The sequence below is a fragment of the Puntigrus tetrazona genome, chromosome 10, assembly GCF_018831695.1.
Source record: "Puntigrus tetrazona isolate hp1 chromosome 10, ASM1883169v1, whole genome shotgun sequence".
Taxonomy (NCBI): Eukaryota; Metazoa; Chordata; class Actinopteri; order Cypriniformes; family Cyprinidae; genus Puntigrus; species Puntigrus tetrazona.
In genome coordinates this window covers 9070487-9087499 of record NC_056708.1, presented here as the reverse complement: position 1 = coordinate 9087499, position 17013 = coordinate 9070487, and the positions used below count along the sequence as shown (strand labels likewise).

At 36.6% G+C, this 17013-nt stretch overlaps 2 protein-coding genes across 2 annotated transcripts in view; both read right to left on the bottom strand.

Moving 5' to 3' along the window:
* Positions 1–10634, bottom strand: part of gbe1a (glucan (1,4-alpha-), branching enzyme 1a) — a 130470-nt gene extending 119836 nt beyond the window's left edge. Inside the window, 3 exon segments of the mRNA XM_043249832.1 lie at positions 9796–9868; positions 9987–10113; positions 10542–10634. Of these exon segments, the coding sequence (XP_043105767.1) occupies positions 9796–9868; positions 9987–10113; positions 10542–10634 (293 nt within the window).
* LOC122352417 lies at positions 1841–16660 on the bottom strand. The gene is made up of 14 exons (XM_043249831.1): positions 16409–16660; positions 16137–16328; positions 15794–15921; positions 15528–15634; positions 15335–15416; positions 13709–13870; positions 12663–12843; positions 12328–12582; positions 12018–12145; positions 11752–11858; positions 10542–11640; positions 9987–10062; positions 9796–9888; positions 1841–2686 (listed from the first exon to the last, which is right to left on the bottom strand). Exons 1-11 carry the CDS (start codon positions 16551–16553, stop codon positions 11511–11513), a joined length of 1617 nt encoding a protein of 538 aa, XP_043105766.1. The 5' UTR covers positions 16554–16660; the 3' UTR covers positions 1841–2686; positions 9796–9888; positions 9987–10062; positions 10542–11510.
* Between the last annotated feature and the right edge of the window lie 353 nt (positions 16661–17013).

Genomic DNA, 17013 nt, shown 5'->3' with positions numbered 1-17013 from the left:
TAATTAACAAGTCTGAGAACTACAAGAGCAACTGAATGATTAAAAATTATCTTAAATTGAAACTCACCACTTTAGCTTATGGGCCAATGAGTAATCTTCAGCTTTTGTGAAAGTAAGTGAAATATAATGTCCCAAAACGCAAAAGTCCATCATGCAAAAAAAACACCTAACAAAACAAAACAAAAAACAATATAACCTTAAATTGAAGGACAGGAGCTGTTTTCTCACCTAAGTCTAAAAATAAAGTTTTCTCTATTGCCAACATCTCTTCTGTGAAATCTACAGTAGCCGTTACACTGGCGATCACACCACAAGCTTCCCACACATCACATCTGTTAGAATGAACCCAGTACAGTGCTTACTTGTAAAAAAAATATTTGAGAAATATATTCTTCTTCATCTCTCCCATCACGTTACTTCCATAAACCCATGGAGTGTGGAGGCGTACGTTGCACTTTACCGAGAGACAGAGACCAGAAATGAGTCGAGAGTTGAAATTAAGAGCGTTGGTGTTCGCAAGCTGTTTTAAAGTGTAATCTCAGCAGATGAGGAAGCAGAGATGGATAAAACTTCTGTTAGAGCTCTCAGCGGTTTAATAGGAATCTCTCCGATGCTGGGTGAGATATGGTGTTAGATATAGTGTTAGATGTGGTGTTAGTGGACTGTGAAAAGGACTGAAATGCATCTAACTCACTGTCTTATTCCTTAGCATGAGTTCAAATATATTCAGGGGAATTAAAACACCTCCTGAACATATTAGCAATTATAGTTTAAAGTGTGTCGTTTTCTTTTGTACACATTCTTCTACACCTGCTTAATGTACCGAGACCATTTTACACAAGCTATGCTGATTTATCTATGGCAAAGTATCTTTTTTATATCTCTCTATCTGTCTGTCTATCTATATATAGTTGTCCCGTTCTATCGTTTGTTAATTTTCTATATATTGGTCTGTTGTACTTTCAGTTTATTGTATATTCTATTGTTATGGTTGTTGTTGTCTATCATTCCTTTTTGTTTTGCTTAACTATCAATCTTTTGATCGCTCTATCTGTCTACACTTACACACTTGTATTATTATTATTATGATTATTTTTTTCAGTGTTTCCCGTGAGAAAAATGAAAGTCACTGACCCTCAGGGGGTGTGACCTCCACAGATGAAAAGATGAAAAATGCAAGTATCGTACATAACTAAACAACTAAAATAAACAGAGGTTTTGTACTAGTTATAGACCCTATTATAAACTCACTGATGGTTTACAGGTGGTTAACTGACTTTCCATAGCTTCATTCCTGATGGTCTGCTTTTCCTGATGGTTTACATTCGAGTTTTCTTTGCAATTTTGTTGTGTATTTATGCTTGTGTGGTCAGTGAGTTATGCGAGTTAGCTATTAGTTAATAAAACCTTTGTGCACAAAATACACGAGTTTCTGATTCCGCCTTTAAAGTTAATGTCTGTTTACAATCTTGATCCTTGCTACATGCTGTGATGCATTGATACTGAAAGAAGGTATTTTTTGTTGCCACGAAAATATTCTTTCATAGAGCTTTATATGAATTTTCAATGAAAGTTCGCTGAATGCTACAGCTACTACTGGCAGCTGATATAAATCATTGAATTTAATCATCAGTTCAATGAATCATTGAATCAGTTCAATCTTGACGAGTCACTTATTTAAAGTGACTCACTGCTAACTACTGGCAATTTTAATTTTAGAGTATGTTTTATTATTTAAAAAAATTCAAATATCAGTTTTCAAATGACAATGGACATGTTCCAAAAAAAAAGGCTTTATAAAGGTAAAATGAAATTTTATTAAATTGTATGGGGATTGGCATTTGCCGGCACATGAACACGCTCAGCAAAATATCATTTAATTATCGTTTATTCATAAAATACCAGAAATATTTTTTTTAGTCAATATCGCACACTCCTAACTTAAAGCACAACCTGCTTGTTGTACATAATTTACTTCAGTGCTAGAATAGCATTTCTTTTTTATCCAAGACGGAAATACAGAGAGAAACATAGCGTAAGGTTGTTGATCCATGTGCCAGGGCTGGTGAGGAAAATCTCCATAAGGTGGAAGGTGGCGTCGAGGGCATGGAGAGGGCGAGAGAGAGAGGCAGAGCGGGGTGCCCTCACAGCCATATGGGCCCCGCCACCACCGGACCCGACCTGCGGCCGTCCTCGGGACGGATAGCCAGCCAAAGAGAAGAACCATCTGTGCTCAATGCCCTCCATGCCGGAGGGTCATCATCTCAAACTGAGTGTACGGAAACGCCAAGACTTTTCTCGCTCTGTCTGTCTCCCTCGCTATCACTGCCTCTGTTTACCCTACATTGTGGCAATGACACAAACTTTCAGCTGAACTTACAGTCCTTGAGACGGTCTGAATGGAAAGCGGTGTCAGAATCAGATCACTGAGTATGCGGATCGTTTAACAATGCCATTGATGGACATGAAGAAGAGTCCTTTGTGGGAAGTCCCACACTGATTCAATTACAACAGCATCAATATCACCAGTCACAAGTTCATTCTCACAAAACCGTGCGCCCTGTTTATTTTCACAGATGGTGCGACGCCGAGCAATCCCTTGGGCCTCTTATTGTGCATCTTTCAATGCGGTTCCAAACATGCGGTGTCCTACAAAGGTCTCAGGGATGAAGCCACCGAGCAGAGTCTGCAAAATCAAAAACTGTTTTACATGCTGAGAGCAAGCGGTCGGGTCTGCAGAAGTGTCACAGAGGAAAGGACACAAGCCGAAAAGGAAATGAAACAACATGACTCATCTGAAAGGAGTATAATGGCAGTGTATCGTCTTTGAGATTAAATGTAGGCTTGTTGTTCAAAGGATTTGTTTAGTTACTAGCAATTAAAGGCAAATTATGTCCCTCAATAGTTCATGAAATTTTTGCCATCATTTACTCACCCCTCTTTTCGAACCTGTATAAGTTTGAAAAGATGATTTAGAACAAAACAGTTGTCGGTTCCCATTGACTTCCACAGTAGGGAAAGAACTACTGTAGAAATCAATAGGGATCATCGACTGATTAAAAGCTTTCTTCAAAATACAACATGAGGGTGAGTAAATGATGACAGCCTTTTCTTTTTAAGCATCTTTAATTGTTGTGTTGCGCTGATTCTTGATTCTTGCTTTTTGTTTACATGTCTCTTTATGCTAGAAATTTAATCCAATATTTGGTAATAATATTGCTTAATGAGTGATTTACAAGCGGTCTTCAAACAGCTGGACATTTCAACCAGAAACACATAAAAATATGTGTACGTTAGATTCATAGAATAAATGTACGAACAGAATACGTGTACGCCACTCTTTCAGATATGAAATCCATGTATTGCAAATGAACATGAAATGAATGGTTTCGGCTCTCTGCCCTTCAAACGACTCCTAATTAATGTCATTAACACGTAAAGGTCAAGCTGACATTCTTAAATCTGTGTCAGGAAATGTGAGAACTCTGATTGGATGCCTAGTTTCGCAAATCGCCATCAGCTGTAGTCGGCCGATGTAGCCATTGGTTGATGTCAGGTCGGTGTATCCTAGCCTTAAAATATCAACAGTCATCATAATTTAAAATAGCGAGCTGCAAGAACGTCTTCAATTTTCAAAAAAACTGCAATACTCCGACAATAAAAAGTCTGTACATCTGCTCAGACCCAGAACCTGCTAAGCGCATTTCCACACCAAAGATCGTTTTTATAAATACGGACGCTGACGTGGATATAAGCGTATGCACACTCTATGATCATTTCTATTCTTCTATAAATTCAAGTATATGCATCTATAGAGATTTATAATATGCTGCTTGTTGTTCCAATTGCAATTGACTACCAAAGACTACACAGACAGACACACAAACACCAGCTGGCTGAATCAAATCAGAGCAAAGAAATCTATTGTTCTTAAAACTTTTACAGACTATAGACTGAGAAAAGTCAACGAAAGCATAATTTTTGCTTGTGCAGATGAACCCAGCAGTAAGTACTTGTTCAAAGATGGAGGCTGAGATCTAATAAAGAGACTGAGAGAGAAGAGATCCCAAAACTGCTTGTGCTCTTATTCTGTCTGTCCATGGCAAGCTCACACAAAGAAGAATAGAAGCAAGCAAAGTCTTTTTGTCATCAGATAGATCGCTAACTAATTGGGTCCCTGGCGGTCTTAAAGATATCTAATAACAGCTGTCATCCGAGCAAGACCCGCTGGTCCAGGTCTAAATATAACACAGACACAAACACATATAGATGTACACAAGCACATAGACTCAGTCACAACTCAAACAATTCAACATGTCTGTCTCCTTTCAATCAATGTGCTACCGAAACCACTAAAGACACTATCCATGCACTCATGTCTCAATTCACTTATAACGATTCTGTTGAAAATACCAGCTACATTTTAATGTCTGTCACTCATCTGTTCTCCGATGTTTAAAGGATCAAGACCCTTGTGAGTTTTTGAGTTCATGTTTATATGCTGATTCACGTCATAGGGAACTAAGAAGCGCAACAGCAAACAGACCAGTAGACGTAAATATCCTCTCTCTCAAACTTTTTGCCACATTATAAGAGTTGTATAAACACCAGCTGTAAGCACAAACTGAAATTATTTTAAGAAATGCATAAAATACCATTCTACAGCTTTGGGATAGACATCGTATTTGCAGTTTCCTACATAGTTTGCTTATAAATGTGGGTGTATTATTTTCCACCACAATATTTTATATGACATTGAAAAGAGAACTGATGAAGGAAAAAAAATAAGTAATATAAAAATTCTGTTTGTTTTCGGTGGACAGAATTATTTTTTTGATTACTGCTTTTTGCATAGACAAGTCAGACAGTGTGCACTAGCGGAATAAGGAATCCAAATGAGGGAATGAGATTAGATACTAATAAATATGGAAATAATCCTGTCGCCTCACTCTCGGTTGACTTTATCCAGGTGTGTAATTCTGTTTGATAATAATGCTGACTCATGATAATGTCCAGCTCATTCTGAAAATGGACAGATAAGGCCAACCGAGGGAAGGTTAAAGAGACTGCACTTTTTAAATTTAATGTTTATTGCATTCGGCTTCATTTTTATGTTACCAGTGTTGTGAAGAGACTGACTCCTCCATCACACCATGTCCCGAGTCAGAAGTTGTGACATTTTGAATATTATTTCTGTACCCTTCCTCTCATGGGTGAAAATGCAATGTATTTCTAAGAGAAAGTTTGTGACAATTTGATCAGCTGGGATGGTTGTTTTTTGTTTTTCTTCCATTTATTTTATTATTTTTTTTTTTTTTTATAAAATCATATATTGCTACCACAAAGAGCCAGGTGGGAGTAAATATATCCTTAGAAAGCCAAGAAACACTGAAGTGCACGATCTTTACATTTAGAATACATTATAGTTCCTTGCGAAAATATTCATACCCCTTCATTTTTTTCAGTTTTTGTTGTGTTACTGCCTTATGTTGAATTGCTTTAAGTTACTTTTTTCCCACATTAATCTACACTCCATACATCATAAATGTATGGCAAAAAAAGTTTTTTAACATCATTTCATAAGTATTCAGACCTTGGACAGTTGTTCCTACACTGAGGGTAAAGTGAACCTGTGGCAAATTCAATAGAATGGGTATCATTTGGAAAGGAACAAACATCTTAATAAAAGGTCTAAAGAAACTGTCTGAAGAACTGAGAAACAGGTTTGAGCCAAGCCACACATCTGTGGAAAAGTTCAGAAAAAAAAATCTGCTTCACTGAGGGTCACAAAAGCATGTGGTCTCTGTTAACCTTAATGGAAGTTTGAAACAACCAGAACTCTTCCTAGATCAAGGCTCCTGGCTAAACTGAGCAACTGATGTAGAAGGGCTTTGGTTATCATGGTGACCAAGAACCTAATGGTCACTCTAGTTGAGCTGCATAATCATATGTGGAGATAAAAGAAATCTACAGAAGGTCAGACATCACTGCTTTCAGTTTGGGCTTTATGGCAGCATGGTAAGACTTGATCCTTTCCTCAGTTAAGACACACTTGGAATTTACAAAAAAGCACCTAAAGGACCCTCAGTCTGTGAGAAAGAACATTCTCTGGTCTGATGAACCTCAATGTCTCAGCATCATGTTTGAAGGAAACTAGCTTTGCTCATCACCTGCAGAGTACCATTTCAAAAGTAAAGTGTGCTGGTGTCAGCCTTATGCTGTGGGGCTGTTTTTCAGAGGAAGGGACTGAGAGACTCGTCAAAGAAGAAGGAACACTCAGTGCAGCAAAATATAGAGATGGCCTTAAAGGAAACCCAGTCCAGAGCACGAGTCCAACAGGAAAATGACCCTAAACACACAAGAGTGACAACTTTGTGAAAGTCCTTGAGTGGCCAGCCACAGCCTGGGATTGAACCCAATCAAATATTTCTGGAGAAACCTGAACATGTGCATCTGCCCCCATCCAAGAGAGGTGAAGAGGAGAGAAGAAGAGTGGCAGATAAATGACAAATTGCCGATGAGCAAAGCTTGTCGCATTAAACAAAAAAGACTTTAGTAAAGATGCTTTAGCGAAATATTTAGTTTAGAATACTTATGCAATGTACTTATTACTTATTATTCTTATTATATGTAAGATTTCATTGTTACAATATTGTGTAACAGCAGAAAATATACATACACTATGTATTGCTAATACAATGACTTCCAAAAATAATCCCACAAACTATGGTGACAACTTGCCCCATTCTCTCCATATATATTAAAAATAAGACAAAACAGCTGAAAAGGATTTTGAGTCTAGTGTATTAGAGGTGACAGATCACGCAGTTCCTCGCTGAGTTCAATAGTCAGGACAAACAGGGCGAACGGAGAGGTCAAATTTTTATCTGCCACACAGCTCAGCTGGCTCCAGAGGCTTAAACTGTGATATTTATCCTAGAGGTCTTGAGGGAAGGGGGGGAAAGTATGTGTAATTTCACGGTGTCTTCAGGGAAAATTTGATCCCTGCCGGGTGACAGGCTGATAAATAGCAACGAAGAAAACAGTGCCCTCCCAAAACGGAAAATAAGCTTGGCTTTCTGTTTGTTCGAATCCTGAGGAGAACGGGAAGTCACCACAGTTACAAACCACTGACTCCGTGAGTGCTGTCTATTCCTTTTGTCTTCTGCACCGGCTCTACGTGAACACACAGCCAATTCCCAATACTATATAGACCTGATTTCCTGCATAGAAGCTCGTTTTCTTGCTTCTATTTTAGGTTTGTAGGCCAAGGTGCCTTCTTGCCTGATATATATTTTTTAATCGCATTATTACATCATAGCCCCTGGCACGTTAACACTTTTTATGTGAAACTATATGACAAGAAATAATTAATTATTTTGTCTTACTCGCAAGACGCAAAATCGCGTCAGTTGCGTTTGTATGTAACCAGAGCGTGCGAGTTTGCGATACAAATCAATAGGCTATTAAAATAATTTTATTACCAAACCTCAACCAACGTATTACTTTCAAGCAAAGAGAAGACGAGCTTTCTATTAATGCCCAAACCTTAAATGACCGTTCAGCGTAATCTGTAATTCAGTCAAAAAAAAACAAACAATTTTAATAGTTCACAAAAAAGATAATATAATAGTACTTTATCTGAAATATGAGGAAAAAAAATTGCATTAGCAGCTAAATGATTTAAAATAAAAACCAGCCCAATTAACCTGACAAAGACTTCTATGATTCAATACAATGTCCAAACAACTAGACTTTCCTGCCCATCACCTTCATTTTTAATGTGATTATTCTCGCAAAGTGTTGAAGGGGCCTCTTTAAGTACAAGAATATCTCTATCTTCTGTGTGAAAAGGCAATTGTTGGCTTTCCTGTTAAAGTGAATTAGCTGAGGGAATTTCATCTTTACAAAGTGAGATGTAAATCTTTTATGCTCAAACTATGCAAAAAAAAAGAAGCTCTCAGCCTTACACAGTTCCTCTCTGACTGTGCGTCAAGTGCCGTGCTTTAGGGAACAATGTTAGGACTGACTTTATTTAGCCTGGGAGCAAGATGACAAAATTCTGACAAGATGAAAAAAGAAAACCACATTTATATTATATTTACAAATATCAGATCTGCTCCTTTTTCCATACAGTCTTACAAATAAAAGGCACAAAAGCTGTCACATGGTACCTAAAGGGTCCATTTTGGTAGTTTAAGGTACATATCAGTCTTAAAGTGTACATTTTGTACCTAATAGGACCAAATATTGTATCGTTTTAAAAGGTACCGCCCCAGTGACAGCTTTTGTACTTTTATTACTGAGAGTGTATATCTTCTGCTCTGAGTCCAATTCTTCTTCACAGAGTATTGGATTGGTAAAAATGTGCTCTTCAGATTAGTTCTTATTTCTATTTCACACTTATTTTTAGAAGTTGTTTTGAAAAAATTGTGTTTATCTTTCTTGCACTAAATATTTATGCAGTTTACAATTACCTATTCCATTAAACCAGTTCAACAGTTTGTCTTACTCTTGAACTAACTCTCCGTTTAGTTGAATTAGATTGGTGATCTTAGTAGCCAGATTTTTTTCTTTCGTAAGGTTGGTAATCTCGGTTAGTAGCTGGTTTTTCATTTCTGCCAGGTTAGTAATACTGGATAGTATTTGGTTTCGCTCTTTCGTGAGATTGGTTCTGCTGTGAGCAGAAGCTTCAAAAGACACTCCAGCTGCTCTGGAGCTTCTGTCCTTCACTAAATCGTGTCCTGAACATGATGTTTAATGAATGAACGTATGCAGACTCTTGATGTTTTTCTCCTAATTTATTCAGAGATGACCGTGATTACCTGTACATTGTAGTTATTGGTGTGTGTTTGTCTCTGTCCTGAAGTCATGATCTCTCACACAATACTTTAGCTGCACTAATGTTGAACAATTTTCCTGTGTATTTTTCTGTGCTATTTTAGCTGTTCTTCTTTCGTCTACTTTCTTCTTAGTTAGAATGAAACAATAAAACAGAACTGATTTGAGATCAAAGTTTAAGGTCTAAACAAGAAAGTACAAGAATAGTTTAGAGATACCGAGTGAGTGAATTAAGTCAAAGCTAAAGATCATGTGACATGTAATAGAAAAGACTGGCTATTATTTAGATTCATGAACAGTTTTTAGTATATAATCACTGCTGTTATTTATATCTTTTTACCCTGTCTTTGCAGCCAGTTTTGGTGATTATAAACACAGGTAAAATAGTTCATGATGGATAAACTGTTTAGTTATTCAAGTTGGTAACCATTAAAATGGATGGTCAACCCAATGTGGTACACCATAAACCTTTTTTCTTTTTTTTAATCAGCATTAATTAATTTTCAAATATTTAATTTAATATGAACACACAGTTTACATAATGGTAACTCTGGTTTGGTATTTTTCAAAATCAGTTTCATTATAAAGGGTATAAACTGATGAACAGTACGGTTAAATGTCAAAATGACTGACAAAAGTTCCTAGGATTTTCAGTATATATCGAAAACTAGCATAGGAATAAGTATTTAAAATGAAATTGTTTTGCATATAATAAAGCAATTTTAACTTTTTTTTTTCTCACGGATCTATTTAAAAGTTTCTAAACATGGATAATCATACCACCTTGACTTGTGAACACAGTTCTCTTCTATTTTTCCATTTGCCTCGTTATAACCCCAGAACCTGCATCAGCAGATCGGCATTAAAAGTTCAGTGATGCTTTCTGCGTGATATGATACTGACTGTGAGATTCATTTATTAGATAATAATCAGTTCATTTCAGTGATTTCTCACCCAGAGGTCAGTCTGTTGCAGTCAACCCATTTCCAGCGGCCCTCCACATCACTGTCAGTCACACCAATCCAGACTGCAGCACGATCAGACATTCTGACAAGTTGAAAAATATATAATTGCGAGTTTGTACTGACCTCTTTTCAAATAGCAATCATTTAACACACACACTCACACACTCATCTCTTACTCACTTGTTTCTCTGTTGTTTATGATGATCAGATCTGCTTCTCTCTCAGTACAGTATCTTTTGCTCTCAGCCCAGCTCTTCTTTACAAAGGAAATGTAGTAACAGATGAACTGGTTAAATTTCCTAATTATCTATTAACACAACCAGATCAGATTTTATTAATAATGCAATCTTTCTAACGCTGAACGTTTGTGTGAATACTTTCTGAAATACATTAGAATGTTAGAAAGATAAACCACGTTTCCTGTTCTGCCGAAGCACTTTAGCAATTCATCTTTTCTAGAATTAACTCTCCAGTTAATTAGGTTGGTAACATTGGTTAGCAGCTCCTCTCTCTCTTCTGTGAGTTTGGTGATGGTGTTTAGTAGCTGGTGTGTCTTTTGAGTAGCTATAGTCTGTGTTGTTTGTATGGATGCATTGTAGACACACAGCACTATGACTGCAGTCAGCAGAAGAAACACACTACAGCTGATCTGCAGTTTCTGATCTTCACTCAGTCACTTCCTGAAGACATGATGTTCAAATATGTGCAAGCTATCCAAAAAATGACTGTTATTACCTGTACACTAAAGTGGTTGGTGTGTATTTGTCTCTCCGTCCTGAGGTCACAATCTCTCACATGACCTGCACTCTCGTAGATTTCCACCATCATCTCCAACCTCTATCTCTTCACCCCATCAGTCTTAGTCCTGATCACATCAGCATAAATAACATTTCTGCTCAGTTACAGTCAGACACTAGCTGTGATAGTATGAATAACTTTAGTTATTAATTAGTTATTTAGAAGTTATTTAATAATTCTTGTGTAGTTCTCTTTACAAGTTTAGCCGCTCTCTGTTTTAATCAGTTAGAATAATAACACAAAAACAGAACTGATCCCAGGTCAAATCTCAAAGTCTAAAAGGATGTAATACTGAAACAGCCGTCACTCTTCAACACTGTATTGTGGCTAAATATTTGGGTCCTTGAAAAAATTCACCCATGAACGTTATATTTTACTTCACATTTCACTGAAAACTTAGACAATGAATATATAAGACAAATTGTGTATTTCATGTGCATTTGATCATCAAGTTTGATTTACTGCATGCATATTGTATGTGTGGTTGCTAACCATTGCTACTGTAGGCTACATTTTTATTTTTATTTTTTTCGCTGTTACCACAAGACCTTTCCAAATTTGGACATAATTGGATTTGATATCAGGCATCATATACTTGCCAACTTGCACTTTATTGCAATATGTGTACAATCGCATCAAATATCTGTTTATATGTGGTATGTTTTTAATATATCTAGGCTGAGCTTTGTGTGAACAGAACAGTGTTTAGTATGGTTAGTATTCTGCTGCTGTGTGAACGCAGCCATCAGATGAACGTGACCGAGAGATGACAAGTATTACAAATGTGTGAGTTAACCAATTGAAAGCTTTAATAGTAAAAACTAATTTATAATATAATGACTAACTAGTCAAAAAATGATGGTCCTGGTCTTTAAGTAAATAAGCATCACATTAAAGAAAAAAAAATTATTTCAAAATGTTTTTTTCACAGATCCATTTAAAAGGACTTTTACATGGATAGTCAAGCAACCATGATTGAAAAGATACAGCACAATTCTCCTTTGTTTTTCCATTGGGCTCTCCAGACCTCCAGAACCTGCATCAAAAGATCAGCATTAGATGTTCAATGATGCTTTCTGTGTGATATGACACTGACTGTGAGAATCATTTATTAAACAATATTCACTTCAGTTTAGCGATTTCTCACCCAGAGGTCAGTGTGCTGCCATCAACCCATTTCCATGTGTCCTCCACATCACTGTCAGTCAGACCAATCCAGAGTTTAGAATCATCTGCCATTTTCTGAACAGCATTCTGAAACACACACACACACACACACACACACACACACACACACACACACACACAGGTTTTCATGTTAAATGATGACACTTCCCTTCTCATACATCAGTTTACATGCACACCCACACACACACACACACACACACACACACACTCTCATCCCTCACTCACTTGTTCCTCTCTGTTGTTTATGATGATCAGATCTGCTCCTTTCTCAGTGCAGTATCTTCTGCTCTCAGTCCAGTTCTTCGCATCAGAGGAAATGAAGTAAAAGCTAAAATTATAGTATAACCATCCATCTTTAAACAAAAACAGTTCAGTTATTAGCTATTTATCAATATTAACACCAAATAATAATAAATTAATTCATTCACAACTTTTTTTTTTTGTTTTTTTACTGGTGTACCAATTAATATACAGTTTATGCTTCAAATATTAAATGTATGTATAGTGCAGTCTGTTTAGTGGATCTCATTATTACCCATTCCATTAAAACACATTTCATTCAACTGTTTGCTTAACAGAATACGGTGGCTGTTGTTAATTAGTAGCTGGTTTCTCTCTTCTGTGAGGTTGGTGATGTTGGTCAGTAGCTCATCCCTCTCTTGTGTGTAGTTTGTGTTGTTTGTATGGATGTAGACACACAGCGCTATGACCGCAGTCAGCAGAAGAACACACAGCACAACCAAACACACTACAGACACTCTGGAGCTTCTGATCTTCACACAGTCACTTTCTGAAGAACACAGACATGATGTTAAATGACTGAACGTGTGCAAACTGCAGCATTTTTATCAAATAAATGACTATATTTACCTGTACTCTGTGGTGGGTGGTGTGTGTTTGTTTCTGTCCTGAAGTCGTGATGTCTCACACGATCTGCACTCTCGTAGATAGCCACCGTCATCTCCAATCTATCAGACTCATTTCTGATCACGTCGTCATAAATAGCTTCAGACATTTCTGCTCTTTTATAAGCCAGCAATATTAATTTGTGCTAATGCTAATCATTATTCTCTTTACATTGACTCTTGTTCTCTGCTTTCAGTTTTCATTCAGGTTTGACACGAGGCACATACTTCTGTGATCTTTTACTGGATTGTGTAAAGACCGCCCATTTTTTCTCTTCTCTATTTTAGCCAATATTTCTTTCTATTTTATTTCCGTACTTTTTAATACATTTGCACGTCACTGCATTGAAGCTGCTTATATTAGAACAACGTTATGAAACTGTTCCAAAGTTTGACACCAATGATGTCCAATTCTTCCAAAAATAAAAAGTTAATCAATTATCTGTTCTCGTAATAAAAATGACATTCCTCTGCGATTTTGCATCACTTCTCACAGTAACTTCTGAAAATGTTTCAAAATAATTTTTGAACGTTAAATGCAGCTAAAGATAGCATCTGTTAACTGAAGGCACACTGTTTGGCTTCATGTGCTGACAGCTTCAAAGCTGCAGACCATTTAACAAATGTTACATACACAAATTAAAATTACAGTTTTTACTTAGAATGAACAGAAACCGGTTCTGCGGTGATTATATTTAATGAAATATCATTAATGCGGATGATCAGCCTGAAGTACAGCACAACATATAAGCTATTAATGTTGAATGCTTTTTGTGTCGTTTCCTGTCCAAGTCGGTGGTATGTTGATTCTATTTTAAACACCCAAGTGTGAATCTCCACTATAGTGACAGTTGTGCCACTTTAACACTCTATAGAGAGCATGTATCTGGGAAGCTGACATATAACAGCTTTGTAAACCTACCGTTATCAACAAAGATTTTACTGTAAATGAAACATGCATGTATAAACGTGAGGGACATGGAGGGGAGTAAAATAAATTGGTTTATTGACACAGCTGAGATATGGCAGAATGATGGTGAACGATAGCAGGTTAGTGACGTATCTCTTGGAAGCTTTGGTTGGAAATGGCAGTGACTTGACTTTCTGTCTTGACAGGAGCTTGAATCTGGACACGGAGAACCTGGAGCACACACCACAGACAGAGACTGGAAACTAGAGGAGAAGATAAGAGGCGCGTATCAAATTGAAACTCAATAGCGCTTCGGCAGTAGTCCATTTCATATAGCACAAGACCAGACACTGAAGGACCTGCGGTCTAATCATGAATTGAGAATTGCCATTTAAAATGACAGCACAATTGTAAACCATCATTTAACACATAACAGGCTTTAAAATGTCATCACTAATGCCACGTGAGTGTCTTTATTTCATCACATCCAAACAGAATTTCACTATTTATGAGTAATAATATATTGTATATTTGAAAACATAAAGCATTTGAAAACATGAAGAGCCAATGCCATACACCGATCTTTCTGCACACAAACAAAGCCAAAATCTATATATTTTAGGCAATACAGAAATCCTGGCCAGGACACATCCAGGAAAAACAGTTTCCTCTCTTCTGTGAGGTTGGTGATGTGAGCTTCAGACAGCAATAGTAATTTGTGCTAATGCTAATCATTGTTTTCTTCAAATTGTTCTACTCTGTTTTCAGGTTTGGCATGAGGTGCTCATATACTTCTGTTGTTTTTTTTTTTTAAAGAAAACTAAAGTTTTCCTGTTGCTGTACAATACAATCTACTCTTTTTTATTTTATTTCAATGCTTTTATTTTCTATCTGCTGAGATACAGTGAAGAGGAAGTAGGAAATGATTGAAGAGAGAAGGGAGTAGGACATACTAAAAACAGGCGTCATACATTTGCACGTCGCTGCATTCAAGCTGAAGCCATGTGACTTCCAACTCTTTAGTGCAAAAAAGGCAGCATTTCTCTGTGCTTCTGCATCACTTCTCAGAACGTTTTTTTATTTACATTACATGCAACTAAAGGTAGCATCTGTTAACTGAAGGCACACTGTTTGATCTTTTTGTGTTTGACAGCTCCAGTGCTGCAGAACAAATGTAACTTAGGCCTACACAAATAAATTAAAGCTTTTGCTCTTGAAAAAAAAAAAAAAAAAAAAATATATATATATATATATATATATATATATATATATATATATATATATAGGTTCAGTTTGTGGTGACTGGGCCTAATGAAATGTGATTAACATGAAATATGATCAGCCTAATTGTCCTATATATTCTACAGTTGAATGTTTTCAGTGTTGTTTCCTGTCCAAGTCTGTGGTTTGTTAATTCTGTTTCAAACACAAGTTAAAACAGTAACATGAAACTGATGTGAAGGCCAAAAGTGAATCTAAAATAAAGTGACTTTTGTGCCACCTTCCTGGGTGGCTGGCATCTAACAGTCTCTCTCTCTCTCTCTCTCTCTCTCTCTCTCTCTCTCTCTCTCTATATATATATATATATATATATATATATATATATATATATATATATATATATATATATATATATATATATATATATAAACATAAAATCATTTAAAAATGTTCTTCTCACAAATCCATTTAGAAACATAATCACATGAATTGTCATTCCAACCTACTGGATCATGATACAGACTTGATGAACAAGTCACCACACAGTTCTCTGCTCTTTCTCCATTGGGCTCTCCAGAAATCCAGTAGCTGAAAGTACAGATCGGCATTAGATGTTCAGGGCTGTTTTCTGTGTGATATGATACTGACTGTGAGAATCATTTATTACATAATAATTGGTTCAGTTTAGTATTTTCTCACCCAGAGGTCAGTGTGCTGCCGTCAACCCATTTCCATGTGCCCTCCACATCACTGTCAGTCAGACCAATCCAGGCTTCAGTAATGGCAGACTTTTTCATTACAAACTTCTGACAAAATAAAACAATAACACATTTGTATCAAAAGAGTTAAGATGATCTCTTCACACACAGGATCTCTCTCTCTATCTCTCATTTTCTATAAGATAAAAAATTGAGTGCATTAATATCTTTGTAAGGAACCTTTGTCTCTGCACATCTTTCACTCACTTCTTCCTCTCTGCTGTTTATGATGATCAGATCTGCTCCTCTCTCTGTACAGTATCTTCTGCTCTCAGTACAGTTTTTGTACTGAGAGGAAGTGTAGTAACAGCTAGATTTAAAGTAAAACCATCCACCTATAAACACAAACAGCTCCATGTATTAGCTGCTGATCCTTAAATAAAAAATGACCCAACTTGTTAAAAGTTGTGTGCATAAAGATGAAGTTATTCATCAAACTTTTGTATACTTTTTTGTAGTTCATGATTACCTTTTTTATCTAAACACTTCAACAGTTCATTTCGATATTTAATTAACATTTTGTTTAACTGAATTAGATTAGTGTTATTACTTAATATCCGGTCTCGCTCTTCTGTGAGGTTGGTGATGTTGGTCAGTAGCTCATCCCTCTCTTGTGTGTAGTTTGTGTTGTTTGTATGGATGTAGACACACAGCGCTATGACCGCAGTCAGCAGAAGAACACACAGCACAACCAAACACACTACAGACACTCTGGAGCTTCTGATCTTCACACAGTCACTTTCTGAAGAACACAGACATGATGTTAAATGACTGAACGTGTGCAAACTGCAGCATTTTTATCTAATAAATGACTATATTTACCTGTAGTCTGTAGTGGGTGGTGTGTGTTTGTTTCTGTCCTGAAGTCGTGATGTCTCACACGATCTGCACTCTCGTAGATAGCCACCGTCATCTCCAATCTATCAGACTCATTTCTGATCACGTCGTCATAAATAGCTTCAGACATTTTTAGCTTTTAGTCCAAGAATAGTAATTGGTGCAAATGTTAATTGTTTTCTTCTGTAGTTATCGTCACATCAACAATTCTCCCCTGCTTGCAAATTTTACGCTCAACTAAAACGGCGGTGAAAGTCTTTTGCACCACAAGTTTGGGTTTGGCACGAGGCAGCGAAAGCAAGCTTACACTCCCACTGAGAGGCGTGAAGGCCACCCAGGAAATCTTGTTTCTGATGAACCTGAAGTCATAACACCTGCATTAGTGCAACATGAAACTGATTTGTGTAAAGTGTGACACCATGTGACATTCAGCTTAGTGCAAAACATGTTTTAAGCTACCGTAGCATATAATAAATATAGTTAAAGTTTTAGCAATGATTTCATATTAATTTACATTGCATCTAATTACAAAATCGTTTGTATATTTACTTAATATTTAATGTATTTACATACCTCTCTCAGGAGATGCC

Excerpts from the sequence above, each read along its gene's own strand:
- LOC122352417 (XM_043249831.1), bottom strand. The coding sequence starts at position 16,553 with ATGTCTGAAGCTATTTATGACGACGTGATCAGAAATGAGTCTGATAGA. Across the intron at positions 15,417-15,527 it reads GGCAGCACACTGACCTCTGG|CTACTGGATTTCTGGAGAGC; the intron begins GTGAGAAAATAC and ends CTGTACTTTCAG. Across the intron at positions 12,583-12,662 it reads CCACCCACCACAGAGTACAG|AAAGTGACTGTGTGAAGATC; the intron begins GTAAATATAGTC and ends TGTGTTCTTCAG.